The 22,696-nt window shown below is 43.6% G+C and overlaps 1 protein-coding gene across 6 annotated transcripts in view; it reads left to right on the top strand.

Moving 5' to 3' along the window:
* The window catches only part of chchd3a (coiled-coil-helix-coiled-coil-helix domain containing 3a), a 41,723-nt gene extending 20,308 nt beyond the window's left edge, over positions 1 to 21,415 (top strand). For 5 of the 6 annotated variants that reach the window (XM_077594232.1, XM_077594231.1, XM_077594230.1 and 2 more), the window contains 5 exons: positions 3,185 to 3,199; positions 3,820 to 3,903; positions 7,507 to 7,577; positions 17,503 to 17,638; positions 20,973 to 21,415. In XM_077594232.1, coding sequence (XP_077450358.1) covers positions 3,185 to 3,199; positions 3,820 to 3,903; positions 7,507 to 7,577; positions 17,503 to 17,638; positions 20,973 to 20,996 — 330 coding nt within the window. In that variant the 3' untranslated portion in view covers positions 20,997 to 21,415. The remainder of the gene's footprint in view (positions 1 to 3,184; positions 3,200 to 3,819; positions 3,904 to 7,506; positions 7,578 to 17,502; positions 17,639 to 20,972) is intronic. The other variant, XM_077594228.1, reaches the window with a different exon arrangement.
* Positions 21,416 to 22,696: the final 1,281 nt, after the last annotated feature.

Raw genomic sequence — 22,696 nt, 5'->3', positions numbered from 1 at the left:
GGCAAAACACAACAAGGTTATGGATGAGGTGTCATTAGTTAATGTGATGAGATTTGATTTGTGCCCTATCGATCTGGGGACCCTGTAAGATTATTTTCATCGAGTGTAACTTCAAGTCATGTCATTATATTGCAGTGTAGATGGCTTCATCACTGAGGTGTGAAATGAGGACTGCATGAAGAATTGCCTCGAAGCAGGTTGCGAATGGGTTTGCTTTACGTACAATTTATGGCTCCAGTCATTGCTGTTTCGGCATCCAAGTATTTCGGCGGGCGGGGTTTGGCGTGACCGTTCGTGGCAGAGAACGCCAGATAGTTGTGAAACAAAGCAGCCAGATCCATAAGGGAAGTGGAGTTGTCGAACACGACACGATCCATCTGTGTTCATCATTCCGCCGCCCTACGGCTTCTCTCTCCGACCCCCTCGGTCCTCGCCTCAAACTGCGGCAGTCGGCTAATTAAAAAACACGATTGTCCTTAATTATTCAGCGGCTGGCTAATTGATATTCACAGAGGCGTTCACCTCGCCTAAATGATCCGTTTAATCTGACCACCACGGTTGCAGTCCTATTGCCTTGGCACCCTGAGCCATTGTGACACTATACCCAATAGGAACCCTAGCGAGGATAGCCGCAAGTTCGGGGGGAGATATAAAAGTTTCCTCTTGGTGGCGATAAGCTTTACGAGTTGAAATACTTGGAAACTGTTTCACTGTTAATGCCACTCATGTGTAAAACTCACTCTTTTCACCGGTGATTTGTCTCTTTTTCAATAAAGCTTTCACCCAAATTGCATTTGCAGTGCTGCAGAGCCGCTTTGTCTGGGCTCAAAGTCGCCAAAAACAAGTGGCTCTTCATTCCTGATAAATCACCTTTTATTGTCCTCAATCTGTGGCTACTTACTCCCTCCAATTCACTTCCGTGCCTTCCACCCATCTCATCTTCTGCCTTCTCTTATTTTTCCGCTACCAAACCTCTTTTCCTCAAGCTACGGCCGCCCCATCATCACTGGGACAAAAGGTGTATGGGCACTGAACCCGTTGCTATTGTTTGGCCTTTAGCGTGATTAGATTATCTTTTAACATCCACTGAAAGGAGGCGATCGCTCGGAAGTAATCCTGACATAGTGTGCGTGTCGGGCCCGGATTGTCGTCAAGGAGGTAGGCCAACACGCCCGCCAGCCGATTTAATGCGCGTGCAGGAAAAACCCCAGGGTGCTCATTTTCTATCACAACCTCTCCTCCTTTAATGGCACCTTAAGTCTCGCCTTCAGCACACATTTATCTCCGCCTGCCGGACCGCCCTCTGTGGGCACAGCTGCTCTGGCTGCTGTGCGGATCTGTGTTTGTGTGTGTGTGTGCGCTTCGGATCAGCGTCTAAGGTTCTGTTTGTGTCCCGCTGTCTGAGTGCATCTTTTGTCTGCAAAGCCCTAACGTCTCCAGGCCCAACATTGAGCTTCAACGGCGCTCACAAACCGCCCTTGTACTGATCCCAAGCCCCCCCCCCCAGACAGCCATGCTTGTTTTTGTATGACTGAAGATGAAGTTGGGCACGGCCTAAAGAGAAGCCCGCTTCAAGCTGCCTGTTTTTTTTCTGGCCTATTTGTCCTGTACGGTCGCGGAGTCGACCTGCAAACACATCTGCCGCTGACAGAATATTGGTGAAGTTCTGTTCATCGATATCGTCAACTTTCATTCATTTCGATTACAGTCATACCTTGAGATATGAGCTCAATGCGTTCCGGGACTGAGCTTGTATGTCGATTTACTCGTATCTCAAATCTACGTTTCCCATAGAAATGAACTAAATGCAAATTAATTTATTTCCCACCCTCTGGAAAAAAACACAGAATAACAGGATATTACAATGGAAAAACACATTTTTATTGGTTGTAATTTACCATTTACTAACAGAGTTAAAAATAACAAGTGGTTATGATTTTTAATAATAAAATGAGACATTATTCAATACAACGTAGAGTTCGCGGATGGGACAGAGGGTGATACTTGACGGATGCGCTCGTAACGTAACATAAACTTTAAATTTAACTTAAATGAACTTAGATTCCTATACACACACTTAAAAAAAGTTTAAATCTTACGTTACACTAAATTGAAACCTTCTTGTGCAATAACCAAGGCAAAGAGGTTAATGTATTCCACCGCGACTTTCGAGGCGAACTTCCTGCTTCTCCATACGTATTGGCGAGCCAGCTCAGTCACGCGTACATTTCATGTTTTTCGATTCTTTCGTGCTTAATATCAATCGTCTTTATACGCCTTTTCTTCGCACTACCCTTCATTGCACCGGCTTGCTTTGGACCCATTGTGTTACCCTTAATTCTGCACTGACTAACGCAAAAAAGTGCTTGTAGTGATCTTTGCACGAGGGAGATGCGGCGAGAAATCATAAGCAGCCTCTCACGTTTCAGCCTGTCTCGTATGCTCGTATCTCAAGGCATATATTTGCTCGGAATTTTACTAGTATCTCAAATTCCTCGCATGTCGAGGCACTCGTATGTCAAGGTATTACTGTTCTCGTCTAATTCCAGTTAAAGATTTTCAGTCCTTGCGTCGAGTCGTTTCCCAAGTGTCTAACATTGGTGGAGCTTTATGGCTGCCAGTCAATCATCTTTAATGATTCCGCTAACAATAGAAACAAAACGTCAACTAATGTTTTGAGTCGCCACGTTCGTCCTACGGTGTCTGCATGGTAGATTTCCTGCCCGATGGCTGCTGAGCCTCTCTGTGACATCGTCGGACTCATAACGCATGCACCTCTACGTCCTAGCCAATGGAGTATTTGAACACAGATGCTTATCGCTGCGCGGTGAAATTGGATGGGCTAATGCATTTTTTTTTCATTAGGTGTACTTCCGTCATTATCTCTGTCTCCTTCAAACAAAAGCTCTGGCTTCAAGGCCTCATTTGCATTGCTGTTATCCTCCAGTGCAGTCCTCCGCAGTGTCTAGGTAGATGACATTACTGCGTACACTTGAAGAAGAGTATAGCTTATATAAAGCACAATACGTGTAGTTTGGGAGAAAAGGGCTACGTTGGAGATGTGAGAGGCTCGAGTGTCCATTGTAAATCTCACCATAAGTCGTGTTGATAAAGTTCATGGTTAAAGGAAGGATTGAACATTCGCATTCTTCTTTTTTCCATTTTTTCTCTGCTTCATAATCAGGAGATTGAACTTCAGGTGAGTGTGCGTTTCTTTTCTTTTCCAACTGAGGCCCTGAAGCTCAGTTTTTTTACTATTGTTAAGAACGTCCTTTTCAGATTCAAATTAGCAACCTCCCCTTTAATTACATATGTTTCCTCTTTTGAGTGTATAATATTCAATGTTCTTCTTCGCCCCATAATAGCATAGGCCATAAATCAGTGGTCCCCAAACTATTCCAGAAAGGGCCGCAGTGGGTGCAGGTTTTCGTTCCAACCGGTAAGAGGAAACCTTTCCACCAATCTGGTATCCTAGAAGTGCAATCAGTGGATTGCAGTCAGGTGCTTCTTTTTTCAGCAGAAACCTCATTGGTTAAACTGTTTGTGTTGGATCGGTTGGAACAAAAACCCACAGCGGCCCTCCAGGACCGGTTTGGAGACCTCTGCCATAAATAATAGAATACACAATAAATGTATTCAACCAGAGTGTACTATAGCTTGTCGAGGTTTATCTCAATGTACTTTATGTTTTCTGCCCCCCCCCAAAATTGCAATGTCATGATCCTTCTGTCTCAAGCACACGTGCGTTTATGAATCTAAAATCGAGTGAGTATGCTTTTGCAACGCTTCGCTGATCACATCCTGGTGTCTTGTGTGCAGGCTAAACAGCTGGAGGCTAAAGAGGCCGACCTAAGCAAGCAGGATGCCTTCTACAGGGAGCAGGTGGCTCGGCTGGAGGAAAAAGTGAGTTTGCTCCATCAATATTAAACTGGAAAAGACCACCCTGGGAATGGGAGGGATGGCCTTCGTCCAGGCAAAGCGAAGCCTCAAACATTTAAAGGGCATATTCATTATGTCACAATGTTGGCTTCTTGTCCACGTCATAGACATCTATACTCTCCACATTGTATTCACCTTCCCCCTAATTTGGACAAAAGTCCCGTTTATACTGCATTTGTGCCTATTTTTTTCCACTTTGACTCGAAATATAGGTCCGACCTTTCAAGCTTTCTTATTTGCTATTCCCTCTCCTCATATCTCCTTCAAGGACAAAGGGTGAAGTGTCATAGTTCCCCTAATGTTTTTCCTCCTATCTGCAGAAAATGACACACTAACCCCCCACCCCTCCAACCACATTTGCTCCAGAGAAAATCCAGCACCGATGGGTACATGCTTCTATCGTGTTGCGCAAATGGCAGCTCCACGCCGGGCAGCTAAAATGATGCAGTACCTGCAAGCCAAGGTGGTGGGTCAAGATTGAAAGGAGCACATATTTGTTCTGCTTTCAAATCGCACAATAAAGTGCCGTCTTGATATGATCAAATGTCACCTTCAATGGAGAAGGGGAAAAACATTGCATGGCCAGATACAGTACATTTAGAATGAAAATTTAGCATCATTTCGCCATTTCAGAGCGTTATCTGGTAAGTGCCAAAAACGTGAAAAATCAATGGTAAAAAAAGATAAATTAAAAGTTTTATTATCCCGCTACAATTGAAGTAGCCCAAAAAGCTACTTTCTTGAGACGTTGACCTTGGAGCTCTTTATTGGTTTCATCCTTTTGATGAACAAAACGAAAAAAACATGATTGAAAAGCACCATGTAGAAAGAAGCAGTTTTGAATATATTTGTAAAGATGAAGCGGCGAGCATTCATCAGGCGCCATGGCCATTGTTCAATAACACGTGCATCAATTTGTCAACACATTCCCTTCACATGCCAAAGCGAGGCTGGAAGCAAAGAATAATCTGACAGAATCCTGATAAGTTTGGTGAAAAGTTCCTCCCCGTGCATCTCTCAAACGTCCGGTTTTGTTTCTCTGATTTTGCAACTTTTTCCACAGTATCTCCCCTTGCCACACTTTGCCCTCTGTCCTTTTACCTCGGGCTACTCTCGACATATTTCACTTTGTTGGGAAAAGTAGCAGAAGAGCACAGCGGAACTGAGCGAGAGAGAGAATATAAGGCTGATATATATTGCACGTCTGTTTCAATCCAACGTGGCCATCCATCAATGCGGCTTCCAGTGACAGGCCATCAGCGCGCTCGCAGGCAGCTGAGCCTCCGCCGTTGCCTTCGCCGCTGCCTCTCATTGGGCCCACAGCGAGTAAATAGCCTCTGAAAACAATATCTATATATTTATTACATCTTCACTCAATGCCTGCCCGCTGTAAAACCATCTCATATTTAACAATCAACCGGCTTGCGTTTTGCCTCTTTTTTCGCCACGTCCGTCCGTCAATCCATCTCTCACTGTTCTTTCTCTTATCAGCATTTTCCCTCCTCGCAATGCGCTAATTCCATCTTCTTTTCTGCCATCTTTTTTTCATCTTTTCTAGCTTGGTTTTGAACCTGGTGTATTGATGGAATTTGTTTTGTTTTTGGTTTCCCGCGAGTGGCTACGTCGATGGCATCAGTCAAATTACGACGATCGTTCATCTTAACTAGAAGTTCCTTATAGTTCGCGTATTCAAAGTTTTTTGTTAACTTAAATTCACTTCCTTCCAATTCACTGTAACTCCTGCTTAACTACAAATAAGCACCAAGAAAGTTATTAACACCTGCAGTTGTTTGTTCCCATTCATTAAAAATGTCTTTTCCTTCGTTCCAATTAAGCCAAATGTTTTTTTTTTTCAGCTTTCTGCGGTACATTAGCGAGACCAACTTAATTTGTCTTCTGACACGCCAAAACAGAATTTCATTTCATTTTCTTCAAAGTTGATTGCAGTTCATTTGTTTGCAGGGTAAACGCGGCTCAAGGTTCCGTTTTTCTGCAGGGAAAAAACGCCATTTTTAACAGAATGTTGACATTTGTAGGGAAACAATTGCTCGACAGGCTACTTTCCACTCAAAAGCATGCGCGTAATATTCCCAAGTAAACACTTTTTTTTTCAAAAATATAATAAATGAACACTGGGCCATTTGTGGACACCTGAACAGTTTTTTTTAAATTAAACAAAATGAACATTGTCTCACGAATGGATCATGAATCAGTGGTAGAACAATTTGAGACACTAATTGCACTTTTTTGTGTATCAGTGTGTGATCACTAGTACTTTAAACATAGTACTCTTGACCTTTTCCCATCCTATTTTTCAATTTTTCACGCCAGAGAATGCTTTTTTTTTCCACTTTCGGGACTGTTTCAAGAATCAGATTTAATTTTTTAAGCTTCCCTCTCTATCCCTTTTTTCCCCGTGTCTTGGACAGCTTATTTGGATAAAATGAAAAGCTCTTTCTTCAAGGCCAAAAGGGCAGAGAGAAAACAGCCTGAGCTTACAAGTTAGTTCTTTCTGACTTTCCTTAGTTTTCATTTGTCAAATCCCAAACCGGCAAGCATTGAATTTAAATTTCCTATCCATACAATAGCTGTGCTATCAACACATTTCTTTTAAGCTTTCAGACAGGTCTACCTAAGTGCCTGAAATATAGCCACAAAGGCTATTGGCTGAAATGTAACCATGAATCAATTATCAATTGAGTTGCGACTAATAAATGAACAAGCGATCATTCATTTGACTTAATGGAAAACAATGGCCCGGTTCAATTCTTGCATCTCAAGCACATATAAAGGTTACGTGAAATGCAATTTACATAGCGATGTCACGAAATGGGGCTCATCTTTTTGAATTAGTAGGTACGAGTGTCCCATGTGTGTCGGAGCATTTTTCACAATTGTCATCTCCAACATGAATATTGATCTTTTTTTTTTAGCAGTGAAGCTCATTCTTATTGATCTTCTTCAAATGATGACAAATGTCTTCTTTTACGAAAAGGGAGAGCTGAAAGAGATAAAATTCATCCAACCGACTTCTCATTTATATATACTGTTCCTTGTATTTAATGTGTAGTTCAGGACGTGTTCAAAGGACGGGTTCTTGGCCATTTTGTGTAAAACATCTCATGCTTTTATTTTTTTCTTCATCCACTCCATCAAAGTGTCCATTGCATTTTAGTGCCTCCCTACTGCTCCATCATAAATGGTCACAACAGGCAGCCAGGGCAAGGGACGTAGACCTTCCTTGAGTAGTATAAATGTTGTTGCACTGAGGTTGTATGGCCATGTTTGAAGAAGTCATTTGGATGGAGTGGCCGCGCGACGACTTCATTTACGACAGACTGGCCCGGGTCACTTTCCTGTTGACTAGTGAACCCTTGACCTTGCATGACTGCCGCTTGATGTTAGTTGACGTCACAGTCAGGTTTATTTAGGTATCACTTTGCTGAAGTGTTTTATTCGGCTATTATTTTTTTACACTCTGAAAAGCAACCCCTCGCTGTTTTGCTCAATGCACATTTTCACCAAGAGTAATTTGGTCTCTAAAGCTGTTTTTGTTTTTTCCTCCAGAGCGCGGAGTTCTACAAGGTCACCACAGAGAACTACCATAAAGCAGCTGATCAAGTGAATGCCAAGTTCAAGTAAGTCAGCACACTTAAGTCCAACGACAAAGCTGCGACCGTACGACCCAAAACGGACCCATTCCATGTCTGATTTTTTAATTATGCACAGCGGCTTTTGATCAGGGCCGGCATTAGTCTGGGCAGCTATTAACCGACGTCGGCGATGCAGCTGAGTGTTAAGCCTGATGACATGCTGATGATAGCTGACGGATGCTTTTCTTGTGCTCGTTTAAAGCAGCATTGTTGCGAAGGCTTAATGGGCTATCGTTAAATTTGGGTAGCGCAATACTTCTTGAACCTTCTTAAACTGAATTAACTAAGTATAGTCGTACATCCACTTACAAAATTAATTGGTTTGAAGACTTTTTTTCGTAACTTGAAAATTTCGTAAGTAGAGGTGTACTTTATATGTAAATTATGTAATTTGTTCCACGATCCTCACACAACTACCAACTAGACCCTTTAAAATTGGTCAGTGTCCCAATTTTGTATGAAAGATGTGAGGAAACTTATATTGTAGAAAATTATAAAGAAATGATTTATTAATGTCTTACAAGAAATAAAGCCTATTATAGATGCAAATACCGTGTTTGTCTGCCAGATGGCGGCAATAGTCTGTTCTACCAGGGCCGAAAGATTTCCATATTGTAGTACATTTTAGACTTTTACGTATGCCCTGTGCGTGTGTGAGAAAATATGTGCCACGTTGCATTTGTAGTTTTTAATCGCTTAATAAGGGGAATTAAAAATAAAATAATGATAAAGAAATGCATGTACTTTTTTCGGGATTTCGTAACTTGGATCTTTTTCATATCTCGGGTCACTCATTTGGATATAAAACATTTCGTAACCTGAAACTTTCATACCTAGAGGCATTCGTAAGTAGAGGTATGACTGCATAGCTTCAAGAAAGTCTCAGTACTTTGGCAACATAAGCACAGAAGACAAACTTTCTTCTATAAAGCGACTTCCTCGCGACCTGTTTCTTCTCAGACTGCAAAATCAGAGCTCTTCAGGGGAAGCCTTGTCAGGATTCAAACCTGGAAACAGATTTGATTACCTACCAGTCTAGCACCGGTCTTACAGGAGCTAAACAGCCCATATGGTGTGTATATATATATAGATATGGTGTGTTTGGTATCTCATTAACCCTGATTGAGAAAAGATTGATTGCTATTTGAGGCAATTTGCCAAGGGGGGAAAAACAAAGTAGCACGTCTGCAACATGTATCCGATGCACACGTAACCCAAGTAGTCAAAGAAACTCTTCCTAGTCTGGTTCTATCCGTCTTCTTAATAAGAGGCCATTAGGCTCCATAGTAATGTAGGGAAAGTGGATGAGGAGGCCGCGAGGGGTGGGGCCAAATTGGGCCCCGGGCCTCAGGAGGCCCAGTAGATTGCGTTAGTTCGTCATTAGCCAGTGCTAACACCGGGATCATTGTCTCCCTCAGAAATGCTGGAAACTGATTAGCGAGGCCCACCAGGAGTGTATCGCTAGACTTGCACAGGCTGGAGATGAAACTTCCCAAATCGCATTAAAGCGAGAGGCGAGGGGGAAAAAAAAATCACTCACTGGAATGACATTAGTGCCAAATGACGATGCGGACCGCGACTGAACGTAGGACCCGACTGGGTGGGTGGTCATGTGACACGGGCGTGTGTACAAAGATGTTCGATTGGCTGATCGGATTAAAGGGACTGCATTAGGACGATGGTGATTGGATAATAATGTCGAGGAGGGGGGTTCTGTGTGCGTAGTTGCGTGTTAATGAAATGTCAAGAAGGTCTAGTGGTGCACGGGATGCAGTGAGGGGATCTGAGAAGAGGGTTCATTAGATGTAATGAGGCGTCTTTGGCCTCGGATTGATCATCTTTGCAAGCATCGTGGTTGTGAGCGCCCAATATGACGTCGACTGTTGGGTCTCCCGTTGAGAGATTAGATTCCATCTGAGAAGAGCCTCGTTGGACTGATTAGGATTGCGTTTCAACGTAATCAGTAGGGGTGCAACGGTACGGCAAGAACCCGTTTTTGTACAACTTGAGATGTGATACCTCGTTACATCATTGTGATCACCTCTAATTTGTATGAATCAACCCAATCAAGTGAGTTATGCGGTCAAATGTGGCATGTTTTCTGCTGGCAAATAGGTCCAATTGTGCAAAAGTTACTCATACATAATGCTAACATAATTCATTAAAATCAACCACAAGGAAAAGGGGAATGAAAATGCCTTCCGGTATATGCATTTTTTTGGGGTGTCAATAAACAATCCATAGCACAACCATCGTATGCAATGTACAAAAGGTGTTATGGGTTTTCCGCCCCGTAGCCTCCAATAGGGAGCTTTCGTTCCAGAAGCACAGCACGGTCATTTTCCTTGGTAGTGTTGAAAAATAAATGAAAGTGTGAGAGGTGGGGCCACCTGGGAGGCGAGGATGTGTGCGTATACATACGCGCTAGTCGGTTTATGTAGTTGTTTGTGTATGTAGGTGTGTGTGGCAGCTGCTCCTTGCCATTTTCTATTCCCGCCAGAGTTTGATAGAATGCTCCCAACTGAAACGAGACGAGCGCCACTCTGACCTCATTACATCCTTTGGCTGTCAGTACAGGGAACTTGAAGGGACTTTTGTCACTTTATAGCATGACACATGATTGCGATAGAGGCTTTCTGGAGGCGCCTAATTCTACAAAGTCGCCCACAGCGCCGTGGTCAGAGTTCAAAACGAGGGTGTAGAAAATGTGATGCATATAAATGACTCGCCTTCAAATAGAAGTTTAAGGAATGTAAATGATTTTCTGACAAGCAAATTTGTGCCCCACTGGTTTCATTTGACGAGGCAATTAATCACTGTTGTTGAGTGTAGGTGTGCGGAGGCGAGCACTAATCAACTAAGTACGCGCGGAGTCGCACATTAAATTCAAGCACTCTATTCTAAGAAAGAAAATACACACATTCGTTTGAAAGGAATCAAATGCTAATAGCGAACTGTTTTGTCTAAATTCGATTGCTTAAAAATGAGGCTAAGATGTGACCTTGCAGGTTTAAAAAAATAATCCTATAATGGTCGATTTTATTAGATGATTAGCTCTAATGCATCATCTTGCTCTTGTAGATCTATGCTGCACCTTTCTTACCCGTGACCGGACGTTTCCCCGGACGTTTGGTCCCCGGACGGTTGGTCGATCGGACGTGTGGTCTCCGGACGTTTGGTCCCCGGACGTTTGGTCCCCGGACGTTTGGTCCCCGGACGTTTGGTCCCCGGACGTTTGGTCGACCGGACGTTTGGTCGACCGGACGTTTGGTCGACCGGACGTTTGGTCGACCGGACGTTTGGTCGACCGGACGTCCGGTCGACCGGACGTCCGGTCGACCAAACGTCCGGTCGACCAAACGTCCGGTCGACCAAACGTCTGGGGACCAAACATCCGGGGACCAAACGTCTTTCGACGAAAAGTCCGAGTGCCTTTCTTACCTATACACCAAAGATCATGTAACAACATGGTACGTTCGTCACGCCATTTTTACTATTCACCCGCTCTCCGACAGTAGATAAGCGCCGTCGCTTCCCTGCAGGGGGAAAAAAGACCCCTTCGTTTCTGATTTATACGCCATTTTGGTCGCTGGTTAGTTTTTTTCTTGGGCTGATGTTTTATCACACCGTCCGCCGTTTCAATGCGTGACCTTTCCCGCGTGGCACGTACGGAAGGGTGCGTGCACGGCCCAGGCGCCGGACGCAGCGTCCCGAAGGGCCGAACTGCCAGTCGCGGAGGAACGTGAAAGATGTGAGATTATGCAAAGCACTGAAAGAAAACGGGGTCCTAAGCTTCCTGTCAGCGCTAACCTTTCGGGAGGGTGTCTTTGCTCACTTTAACCCGACTCCCCACTGAATTGTCGCGACGAATGGTGGGGAATGAATAGCAGCCAGAGCGTTTTGCAAGACGCCTCCACCGTGCGTGTCTTACCTTGATGTATGCATTTGTGTGGAGATGAGGCCGCGTTGTTAGGCTTTTGTGTTTGCAACTGATTATGTATGTGGGCAACATTTCCAGGTTGGCCACGGAGAATGGGAGCTCATTTTTGTCTGTCACTTCGCTGTCGCTCATCCCTTCCCTGTAGGCTAGAAAAAGTTACTTTGTCTATTGTTTATTTAATGCTTCCCTTGAAAAGCTCTTCGCGCCCTTTTCTTCTTCTTTTTTCTTTTTTTTAATCCTGTTGACAATAGCCAAAGACACGGTCTTCATTTTATCTCAAGGTGAATATAAAGTGCCCACGGCACGTCTGAGGAATCCTCATAATAGGATGAAGTTGTGAAATTTACTTAAGTGGAGTTTGGGCTTGCTATATTCACCCAATTGTTAAAAAAACGTGTTTGCGTGGAGTTTACGAGGAAAGGTTTGAATTACGAGTAGACAGCTTACATATTTTGATCCAACAATATTCCATCTACTCAGCGTTTAGTGTGCATAAATCTAAATCCTTTGGGACCTCTTTTATTGCTTCACTTTCTGACTTTAGGAAGTAGCCAAAAGCTGCCAAATTAGTATTAAAAAAAGTACCATGCAAAATGTAAATAAGGTGTTGAGCCAGGGCTTTTGCTTTCTTGGAAAGTGCTGCTATTAGTTTAAATGACAAATAGCCGTGCCTACAAAATGAGCGAAGCAATTAGTTGTTGATTATGAAGCAAAAACTGCGAATTCATTAGTCAAGATGGCACGAGTTCATTCTGGAATCGTGAAGAAAACGGGCCGATGTGGCCGTCAGGCGAAGCCCGTGCCTAATTTTGTCTCCTCGGCAACCGTGGTCAGCCAAGTATCAGAAGCCAATAAAGGCTTCAAAAGCTGCCAGAAGCTCTCCCTCTTCATTCATGTAGACTCCTCACCTTTTTGCCTTTTCTGAGGCCTTTCTTGATTTTCTCTCCATCCACTCTGATCGATTCAATGCAGGGGTCACTCGGGTCCGCTTGGAAAAATGGACCGTGTCATTTTTCTCTCTAACTGCATCGTTTATATTTATCTTTCCCCCGTGCTTGTGACACTTGCCTTAACGGGAGAGAACATGAGAGCTTTTTAAAGGGGCGACCGGCAACCTCCTCTTAACCTTGTAAACCCATAAGTAGGCCCAAATTATGATGAATAGACATCGTGCTGATTGGAAGGCAATTTGGGAGCGGACCAAAGAGCTCCAAACTTGAACAGAGCACCAATTTTGCGCTTGTTTGACAGGTGTGCATCTTTATTAGTGTGTGATTTGGAGTAAATAATTTATTTGATTCGAAATGGATTAAAAATTAGCCTATTGTGGCAGTTCATTGACAGCCCAACATTTCAAGGCCTGCATTGGAATAACCTCAAAAAGAATATGTACAGACACTCCCCTACTTACGAACATTCGAGTTACGAACAACGGTACATACGAACATGTCTGCAAATTGTGTTTATGTCGAAAAATGTTCGTATGTTCGATTTTGTATTGCGCGCCTTTTTCCGAGTAGTACATCTTTCCGCCGCTAATACCGACGCCTGGCGCTGTGAGAGCTCAGCTCACCCAGCATCTACCTTCTTCTGCCCACTTCGTTGCAATGCGGAAGTGCGTGAACGTATCTCCTGTGCGCAAAGAACCTTTTTCATTAGTATCATTAAATATCTCGTGCATCCATTATTCAATATGGTTGGTGAAAAGCGAAAGGCTTCTATTGAGGGAGGTGCAAGGAAGAGGCAAGCCATTTCATTTGAAATGAGTGGCAATAATAACGAAGCTTGATGCGCGTTGCACGGGAATACAACTTGAATCGTTCGACCGTCAGTACCATTTATAAACATAAAGATCGAGTAGCAGGACCCAAATATTGAACGTTGCACAAAGTTTGCAAATCAATTGAATGATGCCATACAGTGCTACCGCATCATTTATGATGAAAAAAAGAAAACTGCAATCGTCATTAGATAGCTTCTTTCGGCCAGTTTCTAGTAAATCTCTCTCTCTCTAATGTATGTACTATACAGTACTGTATGTATTCTCTCCATTTTATTAAATGTTTTTTTTTCAGTGCAAACCAATGCGTGTTACTTATACAAGCCTTAAACATACAAATGCACTTATATAAACCTTCAATATTCTTATATAGGCCTTAAATATAAATTATAATACAAAATATAGCACTGAGCAACTTACGAACAAATTCAACTTATGAACAATCGCTCGGAACCTAACTCGTTGGTAAGTAGGGGAGCGTCTGTAATTGGTACAAAATACCAGAATTACTATCCAACTGATCTTTTCTGATTAATTTCAGGAAGATATTTTTTTTGAAACTGTCCTTTCGCATCCAAAAATACAACAAATCTGCTTTTGTACTTCAGTTGAATTTTGAGGGTTAACTGCGACATAGAAAACAAGATGATGCTACAAAAATGTGTTCAATACTAAGTTTCCAAATTATTTTTAATTTGTTAGAATGGCTACAAAGTGTGATTAATGAAGGGTTACACTCAAGTCCAGTGAGAAAAGGTTGATTACTTGATTAACAGCCACATAAGGGTAAAGGTAGCCTTATTTGGCTGCTAATCAACTGAACTCAAACACAATGCAAAGCTAGCATCGGTCACTGCCAATTGATGTAATTGTGCGCTCGCTCTACCTTTGCAAGGTTATAGAAGAGTTTTCAATCTACGCGTCGGCTGTAAGACATGCATATTGATCGCAATATGTCCGCCACTCTCCGTCAATAAGTCGCTTAGCCGTGCGAGCAGAGCGAGTATTTCCCTGCCATGCCAATGTGCTGACGTCGGTTTAATGATGTCAGGGACACCTTGAGGAAGCAGACGTTTTGAAAGGAAGCGAGCAGGTAATCTGCCGGTGCTAATTGTGTGTTAGTGAGACGCCGCCGCGTCAACTCTGCTCCCCCTTTCGACCTTCTTTGCTCTTCTTCTCAGCGTTTTCTTCTCCTCAAGCCCAATTCCATCTTTCGCCCGGCCTTCATTGTATTGGCCTAGCCTTTTTCGGCTACTTCAGCATCTTGCCGTGGCCTCTGTGCTCTCCCGGCTTTGTGATTTATGACACTGCTCTGCGAATCTGTAATGTGGATATCTGCAGTAAAGCAGCCTCCTCCCCTCTTTCTCGCTTTGACTGCTTCTATCAGTGCGTCAAGGCAAGAAAGACTCACTGTGTTTGTGTGCTTTTACTGCCACTGATTGGGCGAAATTTACTATCGCTGGGTAACCAACATCTAGACGCTCACATTCACACACTCCCAAAAAAACCCGCAACTCCATCAAGTTTGACTTCTCCATTTATGTCTTTGTCCGCATGGAATTACCCTATTTACTCGCATATAAGCCGCTTTTGTCGGCAAAAAAATGATGACTGGATGACTGGGTATGGCTTATATGTGCATAACAAGTGCACAAACATGCACAAAACTGCAAGTTTACAACGCCATAACACCTAGTTAAACGTGCTCTGATTGGACAGACGCGAGAAGCTTTGGTTTTGAAATAAAACAAAATTCCAATTTGTTTTTTTTTCTTTTATTTCTTGTTCGAAAGTGACAACTATTGCAGTAATATGAACTATCGAAAGAATTGTGATATTTTGACATTGGAAGCAATATGGCTGCCACAACATCTTAAACTTCTGGTAAAAAAAATATTTTTATTTTTGTCATTAGAAAACATCAGGTTCTCATCAAGATACACTTTTTTCTTTTATCAAATTGAATAGTTTGATATTTTGCATTTACAAAGACAGGCATATTAACATCCTTAGTTTGATATTTTGCATTTACAAAGACAGGCATATTAACATCCTTAGTTTGATATTTTGCATTTACAAAGACAGGCATATTAACATCCTTGTGATATTGACCCTATTAATGTGCTTTTGATTCTTACAGTCTTACATCTCAGAAATAGCCCGTGCAATGATTTGTATTAAGATATTCCCTTCAAAGTAACACATTTGTACTCCCTATTAAAACCATGAATATGGAGGTGAAAATTGTGAACCACGGGGCGTCTTATACTCGAGAAAATGTAAAATTCAACACTTTTAAGGGTGCGGCTTATATGCAAGTAAATACGATATTACAAATGGTCTTTAGATCTTTGAGAGCATTTCTTCTTCAGTTAATTTGAACATTACTGACAAATTTCATGCTTATGGCACTGCTCATTAAGCCTCGCTGGAGGTTTCTGATGCAAAACTCTGCTCTGTCAAGCTAAAAAAGAGAGCTGGGTTTGTGGGCCTAGCTGCTACTTTTATGTTCATTTTTATGATAGATGATATTGGATTGTGTGCGTCGTGGCGCTCTTGTCGCTGAGATTAATTTAACCAGCCTCCTTACTGTGGAGCCAGCACAAAAAAAATATCATCCCCTCATTCTCTGTCCCTTTTCTCTCCCTCAAGAGTCTATTACTGGTGATAAACACTGCGCTTTGTATCAGCGGGATGCACCTGGCATTAGCACGGACGCCTCAGAAAGTAATTAGCGGTTCATCTCGACTCGGTGCGTGCCAACAGGCGGCATAATGAATGAGTGCCAAGATCCATACGAGAAAGGGTGCAAAGATTTCTGTTCTTCACTGCCCTTATGCGGAAACATCATGTACATGTATTTGGATTCAGGATTTCTAATGAAACCACGTGAGACCCAAATGACAACTATCATTACACCCGGATTACGCCTCCCTTTTCCATTCCCGTGCGACCCTTCGACGGCTACGCAGTGATTACCTGCGACCCGCAAAGGCAAGGACGTTCCAAAACCATGCCGTGATATTCAAGCGAAGCGCATCCGTTTCCTGCTGCATTGCACTCTGGGTAATGACCCGTCGTTTCAGCAATCCCCAGCTTTGCATCTAACAGGGGGATCATTTCTCTACCCGGGGGGGACGACTGAAACATCTGATTGTGACGACGGGGGACCGAGTCGCTGACGGCCCACAAAAAGATCTTTCATGGACGTTTTAGTGCGAACGACGGAGTTTCCTGGGCACTGGCGTGAATAAAATGATGACGCCGCCATTAGCATAATAGCCCTCACGTGCGTACGTGTCGTCATTACAGATCTTTATGGGCTATATGAAGCGTCAGACAAAAGCAGTTAAACGTAGGACACTGACGCGCCATGCTGAAGTCGAGCGTAACGTGGAGCCTTGGCATCTGGAAAATTCCGGTTTGGACACAGTAGGCCTTGGGGAAGCAGTTAGTTCACTGAGTGGGCGATGGCTTGTCTTGAAAATAGACGCTTTGCACTCAAATTTTACTACCCCCTCTTTTTAGGTTGCTAAAAAAAAACGTTATGATCAGCTAACGAGTCATTTTACCAAAGCGTTACCGCTGCTGTAATTCGAATCCTTTCTATTGGTGTTTTGAGAAAATACAATACATTGATTTTTCCACTGGACTCTCCCATGTGCTCTCAAGATAGCGATGGATCTTCCTTCCTTGAGGCTGAAGTCATTTATTTAACATCTTGCCTTGTCCTTCTTTAAAACAGCCTCTTTTTTTCTGTGAATTCCGCAATTCCTTGTAATGCGCATTCACACTGGGTGTTTTGGATTGCAGTGGTAGGCTTGGTTGAGGCTCAAGGGTCTTCTTACCACAGGCTGAAGTAGTGCTCAATGAGCAGCATGGTGTCCCTCAAATTTGCTACCATTGAGGTGATGGACATCCGCTCCATTTTGACAGCGAGGTCTGTCGTTCCTCTTGGTGATAGGCCTTAAAATCCATTTCCACTGTCAGTAGCACTAAATCGTCATCATTCACCGGCGTTCCAAACAATTAAAATAGATTTGACATCAATCGCAATGAGAGGTAGCCAGTGAGTAAAACACCCCAGATGCTGATGACTGTATTCTCATTTTCACATCCCGTAGCACCTCTTTGGCATTTTTTTTTCATCTTCAGTTCCCTCATTACGTGGCTTTCTGTCTTTTTCGTAGGCGCTACGACACATTTCCGATGTGCACCGACTTGCAGGGCCAGATCCTCGCGTGCTACAAAGAAAACGCTGGCAAAACCCTCCTGTGCTCCAACATTGCAGCCATGTACCTGGAGTGTGTCAACAATGCTAAACAGGTGAGAGCTTTGGATGCGGTAACATTCTGTTGCCATGCTGAAAATAACTCGCTTGTTTTGTTCGGAAAGATAAATAAGCATGCAGCTTTAAAAACAGACGACATGTAAGTTTTCTTCACTTCAACCTGTGAGAATTTAGTAAACTGTCAAATTGCTCAGTGCCACTGACGCCGATAGATGTTCAATCTGTTTTGGCTGAGAACTGTCAGCCTCTCCCAGGCAAAATGGATTGGACGCCTATCGCTATCAATTGTAGCCAATGAGTTTAAAAGCATACCTGTCAAGTTATACGTTTTTCCCGTATTTCATACTTCTTTTGATCATTTCAAGTTGTGTACGCCATATAACAACTTTTGTACGGGATTTCTTTTAAGTACGTTTTTGGTTAAACCGATCTCGTTTTACCCATTTCAGTTCTAATCTGGATCGTCTCGGTCACTGGTAGCAGATGAATACGTCATCGTCGACTGCTCATATTGTCATGCTTTAAGCATGATATGCGCACGCGCATTCCTCTTTCATCCGACCGCCTTTTCACTATATAAATATAGCACGTCAGCAAGCAATGTACCCATACAGTCAAGCTGTCAGCGTCATACAGCGACAACAACAGAATCTTGAATTTAGTGCATACAAAAGGCGCACCGACTGATTGGGCGCAATGTCCACTTTGGCGAACATTTTAGACTTTTAGTGCGCCCTATTTGAGTAAATATGTGCCTCGTTGCATTTGTACGGCTTATTATCACTTAATAGGGGAATTGCAATCATTAATAAGGGGAGCAATTGGCCGAGGTTGACAGGTATGCAAAAGCTAAATATTTCAAAAATGTACCTACTAAATTCTCACAACCGTCCCCTTCACCTTATAACCTCAGATGCTACCATGCAGTATAATTTTCATGTGGTTTTTAGTCCCCAAAGAAAACCTAGATCAACGGTTCTAATGTCCTGCCTTGTTTTCCTAACACCTGCCGACATGTGTGGCTACCCCTGTTTTTTAATGCCATTTCACTTGGACGCCATTCCTCTCTGCATAAGTCTCTTCCCCTCGTGCCAAGTTTAAATGCAGTCGTACTAAAGCCACTCAGGTGGATGCTAACCTGATTTCCGCGCACTTACCAAGAGTTGCGCGCCAAAAAAAGAGTGATTTACATCCATGGTGGATTTTTTTATTAGATTTTTTTTTCTCTTTTGCAATTTTATTGTTTTTACAGCAAATGAGGTGAACCGCTGATGCGCAGGCTCACGGGCATTAGTATTAGATATGAAAGTCACATGCGAGCAGGTTTTTAAGCTTGGCGTCATGTAAATTGCAAGGATGTTTTATTCATGCCGTGGGCGCGATGCGTTTTAGCATCAGCTACCTGTAGCCTCGTCAGGGTGCCGTTACACGATTTTGTAAATTGTTGTGAAACCAGCCTGCCGACAATATGGTAATCCGGCCCCGTGTTTATCGCCCCACGGCAATCGCTGAACACACTCGTTCTTGTCTGAGCTTTATCTGACTTGTTTCTCAAGTCATTAAGTGCCAAAGAGTTACTTTCGCAAAAAGCTAAGATATGAAGAAAAACGGAAGAACGAACGATGCTGATAACGGTCGCCACCATTAAGATGTTTACACCGCTTTATCATACTGGCGTACAAATATCAAACGGTTCCTTTCTGACACCGCCGACGAACCGAAGGGGACTTTCCACTCCAATTTGGCCGCTTTGCTTTGACCTTCGTCTTCAATCTGGAATAAAAACCGCAGGGACGACTCCCCCAAATCTCACTTTTCTAAAATGGAATCTTCAGGCCGAGCCTGGCGGGACAACAGCAGGCTTTTGTCGCCAATAATTACTCTTATCGCCGCAGTCGTTGATGACATTTGGACCCGCTTCCACTGCCTTTAATGCCCCGGTCGCCATTTCCCATCGTCCTCACTCACATTTCTAATGCATTCGGCACTTAACACGTCCAGACAGCAAGCAGTGAGTCGAAGACAGCCGAAGGGCAAGCGGCTCTTCCCCTCTCCTCTCGTTCCCCCTCGGCGAGTTTATCTCTGGGCCCGATCTCCGCTCCGTCCGCCGCCGCCGCCGCCGCTGTGCTTCCTCATTGGGTATTCCCGGCGCATGAGTGGCCCCTGCTCCCTATCTTTTCCTTGTCCACTTCATTTCTTCCCTTGACCCTTCTGTCGCTCTGCCTCACGCCCTGGAGCTATGTTTGTGTTCTTAGAGCTTTGCAAGTGTGACAATGAAGAAGCAGCAGCTTGCACAAATAAGTCCAAAGCAGACAGCGCAGCTCAGGCGCCGTTCCTCTCAAGGGTGTTGACGAATGAATCGGACATTTTGGGGGGAAATTTATGCCTCGATTTTTCTGATGAAGCCCTCTTTCTGTTTTACTAATAGCTGAAGTTTTGATAAGTACCTCCTCCTTATGACCTCGACCAAGGTGCCGAGCAACCTCAGAGTCGATTCTAATTGGCAGAATGAAAACGCAGCAGAGTCCCAATTGGTCACGGAAAATTGGCACCTTGAAGCCAGCTCTCGTGTTATCGATGCCGTCGACTTTTAGCCTCTTCCCGAACAATTGGAAAGGACAAACACGCGCTCGCGGGATGGGAGACTGAACAACAATACCTTGCTTCCCGCCATCGATTGACTTCGCTAAGACTCTCTGGACGATAAAGAGATGGTGTGGAAAGTTAAAAAAATGAGCATCCTTCAATTTCCACTTCTGGAAATTGTAGACAAAACAAGATTAGTTACAGCTCAAAGGAACAAACTTTCCTCCCGCAGTCCCATAATTAGAAGCAACATGTTCGATTCACCTTTCAAGTCGACTGAGCCAATAGTCCTGTCCTCTTTGTCATCAGCAACTTAGCATGTTACCAAAGAAAGGCCAATTTGCAGGAAAGCGGAATTACCCGTGAGCTGTAGACTGGCGTAAGCAAGTGGCGCTTTAACGCATTGATCAATAATGTAGGATTTGAACCTGTTTAATCCACCAGCTATATCCCATGACTCTCTGTGATGATTTTTCTCTAGCGGGCTCCTTCATTTCTCCGCCATCATCCCTCCCTCGTACGCAGTGTTCATCTTTAGCCACAGCAGGCCAGTTCAAATGGTTATTGACAGCCAGTGTAAGGATTTGTGGTCGCACTTATCGCAAACATGGAATCCGTTGCCCTTTGGGTTGTCCCTGAATGGCTCTACCCAGCCCCTCCCGTTTCATGCCCCACCATCTCTGCTCAATTTTGCTGTCTTTTCCATTTGTCTCGCCTAACCTGCTTGTCCTCCTTGTGTCTGTTTTAATTTTATTTTAAGATTTGCTTTTTGTTTATCTCCAGACCAAGTTGAGGACCGGCGGTTAAAGAAATAAGGGAATAAGAATGGCGCCGCAATCAAGACTGTGAGATTATTCATTATCGACTGAGGGAAAAACTACAGTAAGATCAAGAAGAGAACAACTAGTCAGCAAGACACTTGGAAAAAAATAAAAAATAACACCAAAAAAAACCCAACTATCCAAAGGCAGTGACACTTTTCCCCGTACGAGGCCTTAGCAGGACCAGGATGATCCACCGGAAAGCACTCAATGGACGATAGAGAACTCCTCCCGTTTTCCAGCACTCGTAGAAAAAGTATTTTTCCATACAATCCTGTTTTGATGATAAAAGTCTATGCACTACTTTACACCTTAATATCTGTGTTGGGCTTTGTTTTCTTAATGTAACTCTCCAGACCATCCCACAATCAGAGTAAAATAAAAAGATGCTGCAATGTTGTTGTACACCCCCCTCTCTCGCCCTTTTTTTAATATTCAACGGGCGTCATCTATCTGGCGTGCTTTGTGCTAATAACGCCAGGCGTCTTTGATGGATGCGTGGCCGCCTCGTGTTTGCCGCAGCGACATTTTGCCTAGATGAGCCCGCGTTGGGTAATCTGTTTTGTTATTTCGCCTCCTTCTTCTCGCCGTGTCCCTGCTCAGTCTCCCGAGCTAATGTTGTCTCAGAGGAGACAGCTCCTCCATGCTTTCTGCACTCTTAGACGCTGTCTTTTTTTTGGGATGGATTCGGATGAGTCGGATGTGCGAGAGGATACAATCTTAATTCCGAATCATCGGGAAAAAGTGAGGAAGCTGTGCGCATGCAAGCGTGAGATTCTCTGTGATTAATCCCCCTGTCTGTCAGTCAGCTGGCCTGACTTCTGGACTCTCCAAAGGGTTAGGGGTTGACTCGCATTATGTCGTGTGTGTGTGTGTTGGAGAGCTTTTCTAAAGGTCAGTGTTAATGACTCTGGGAGTTCACGACAGGTGCCTATTTCTGTTGCCTCCCTGCCAGTGACCCGGCGCCTTCTAAGGCCAAGCTAAGTCCGCAATGAGGTTAGATGCCCTGGAATCAAATTAGGAGATGACGGGATCCATCCTTCTCTCCAAACCGCCTGCACAATCTCGACGGTGTTATTAATTCAGAATGTGTCTCTGGAAAGTCTCTACAAGAGTGATTTGCTCCTCTGTAAAGTCATTTTTACAGTGTCAAAGCTCTTTAGTTTGATCTTTTTACGTGATTGGCTCGGACACAGTGCTGTTTTGGTTTGTTGGGAATTGCATGCGGAGCTATTTCACGCTCGCTCGACTATCAGCCATACAATGGCTTCAACTGGCGTACGTGAGGTGTTGTGTTTAAATTCAAATGGGACAACACGAGGGTGGCTCAGGGGGCACAATTGACTTGGATCCTCAATGGAGAATGAAGGATTAAACCAAGAAATCAGGCTGCAGTAATTAGATTAGATTAGAACTTTATTTCATCCCGTATTTGGGGAATTTCTTGGTGGCAGTAGCAAGACAGACACAAGACACACAAGACATTGTAGACCTAGGTAAGAAACTGGAGCCACATACAGGAAGTGCACAAGGTGGGGGACCTTCTGCAGATGGCAAATGGCAAATCTGCCAAATTTGTATCAATGTCTAAGAGGAGAAAAAGAGAAATTGGCTCTACAAAAAAAGCAATCACGTCCTGGTCAAAATCGAGTAGAAGTCTATCAACGTCTGTGCCACTGAAAAAGA

This window comes from Stigmatopora argus, chromosome 23 (genome assembly GCF_051989625.1).
Source record: "Stigmatopora argus isolate UIUO_Sarg chromosome 23, RoL_Sarg_1.0, whole genome shotgun sequence".
Classification (NCBI taxonomy): domain Eukaryota; kingdom Metazoa; phylum Chordata; class Actinopteri; order Syngnathiformes; family Syngnathidae; genus Stigmatopora; species Stigmatopora argus.
This window is presented reverse-complemented; position numbering and strand designations above follow the sequence as displayed.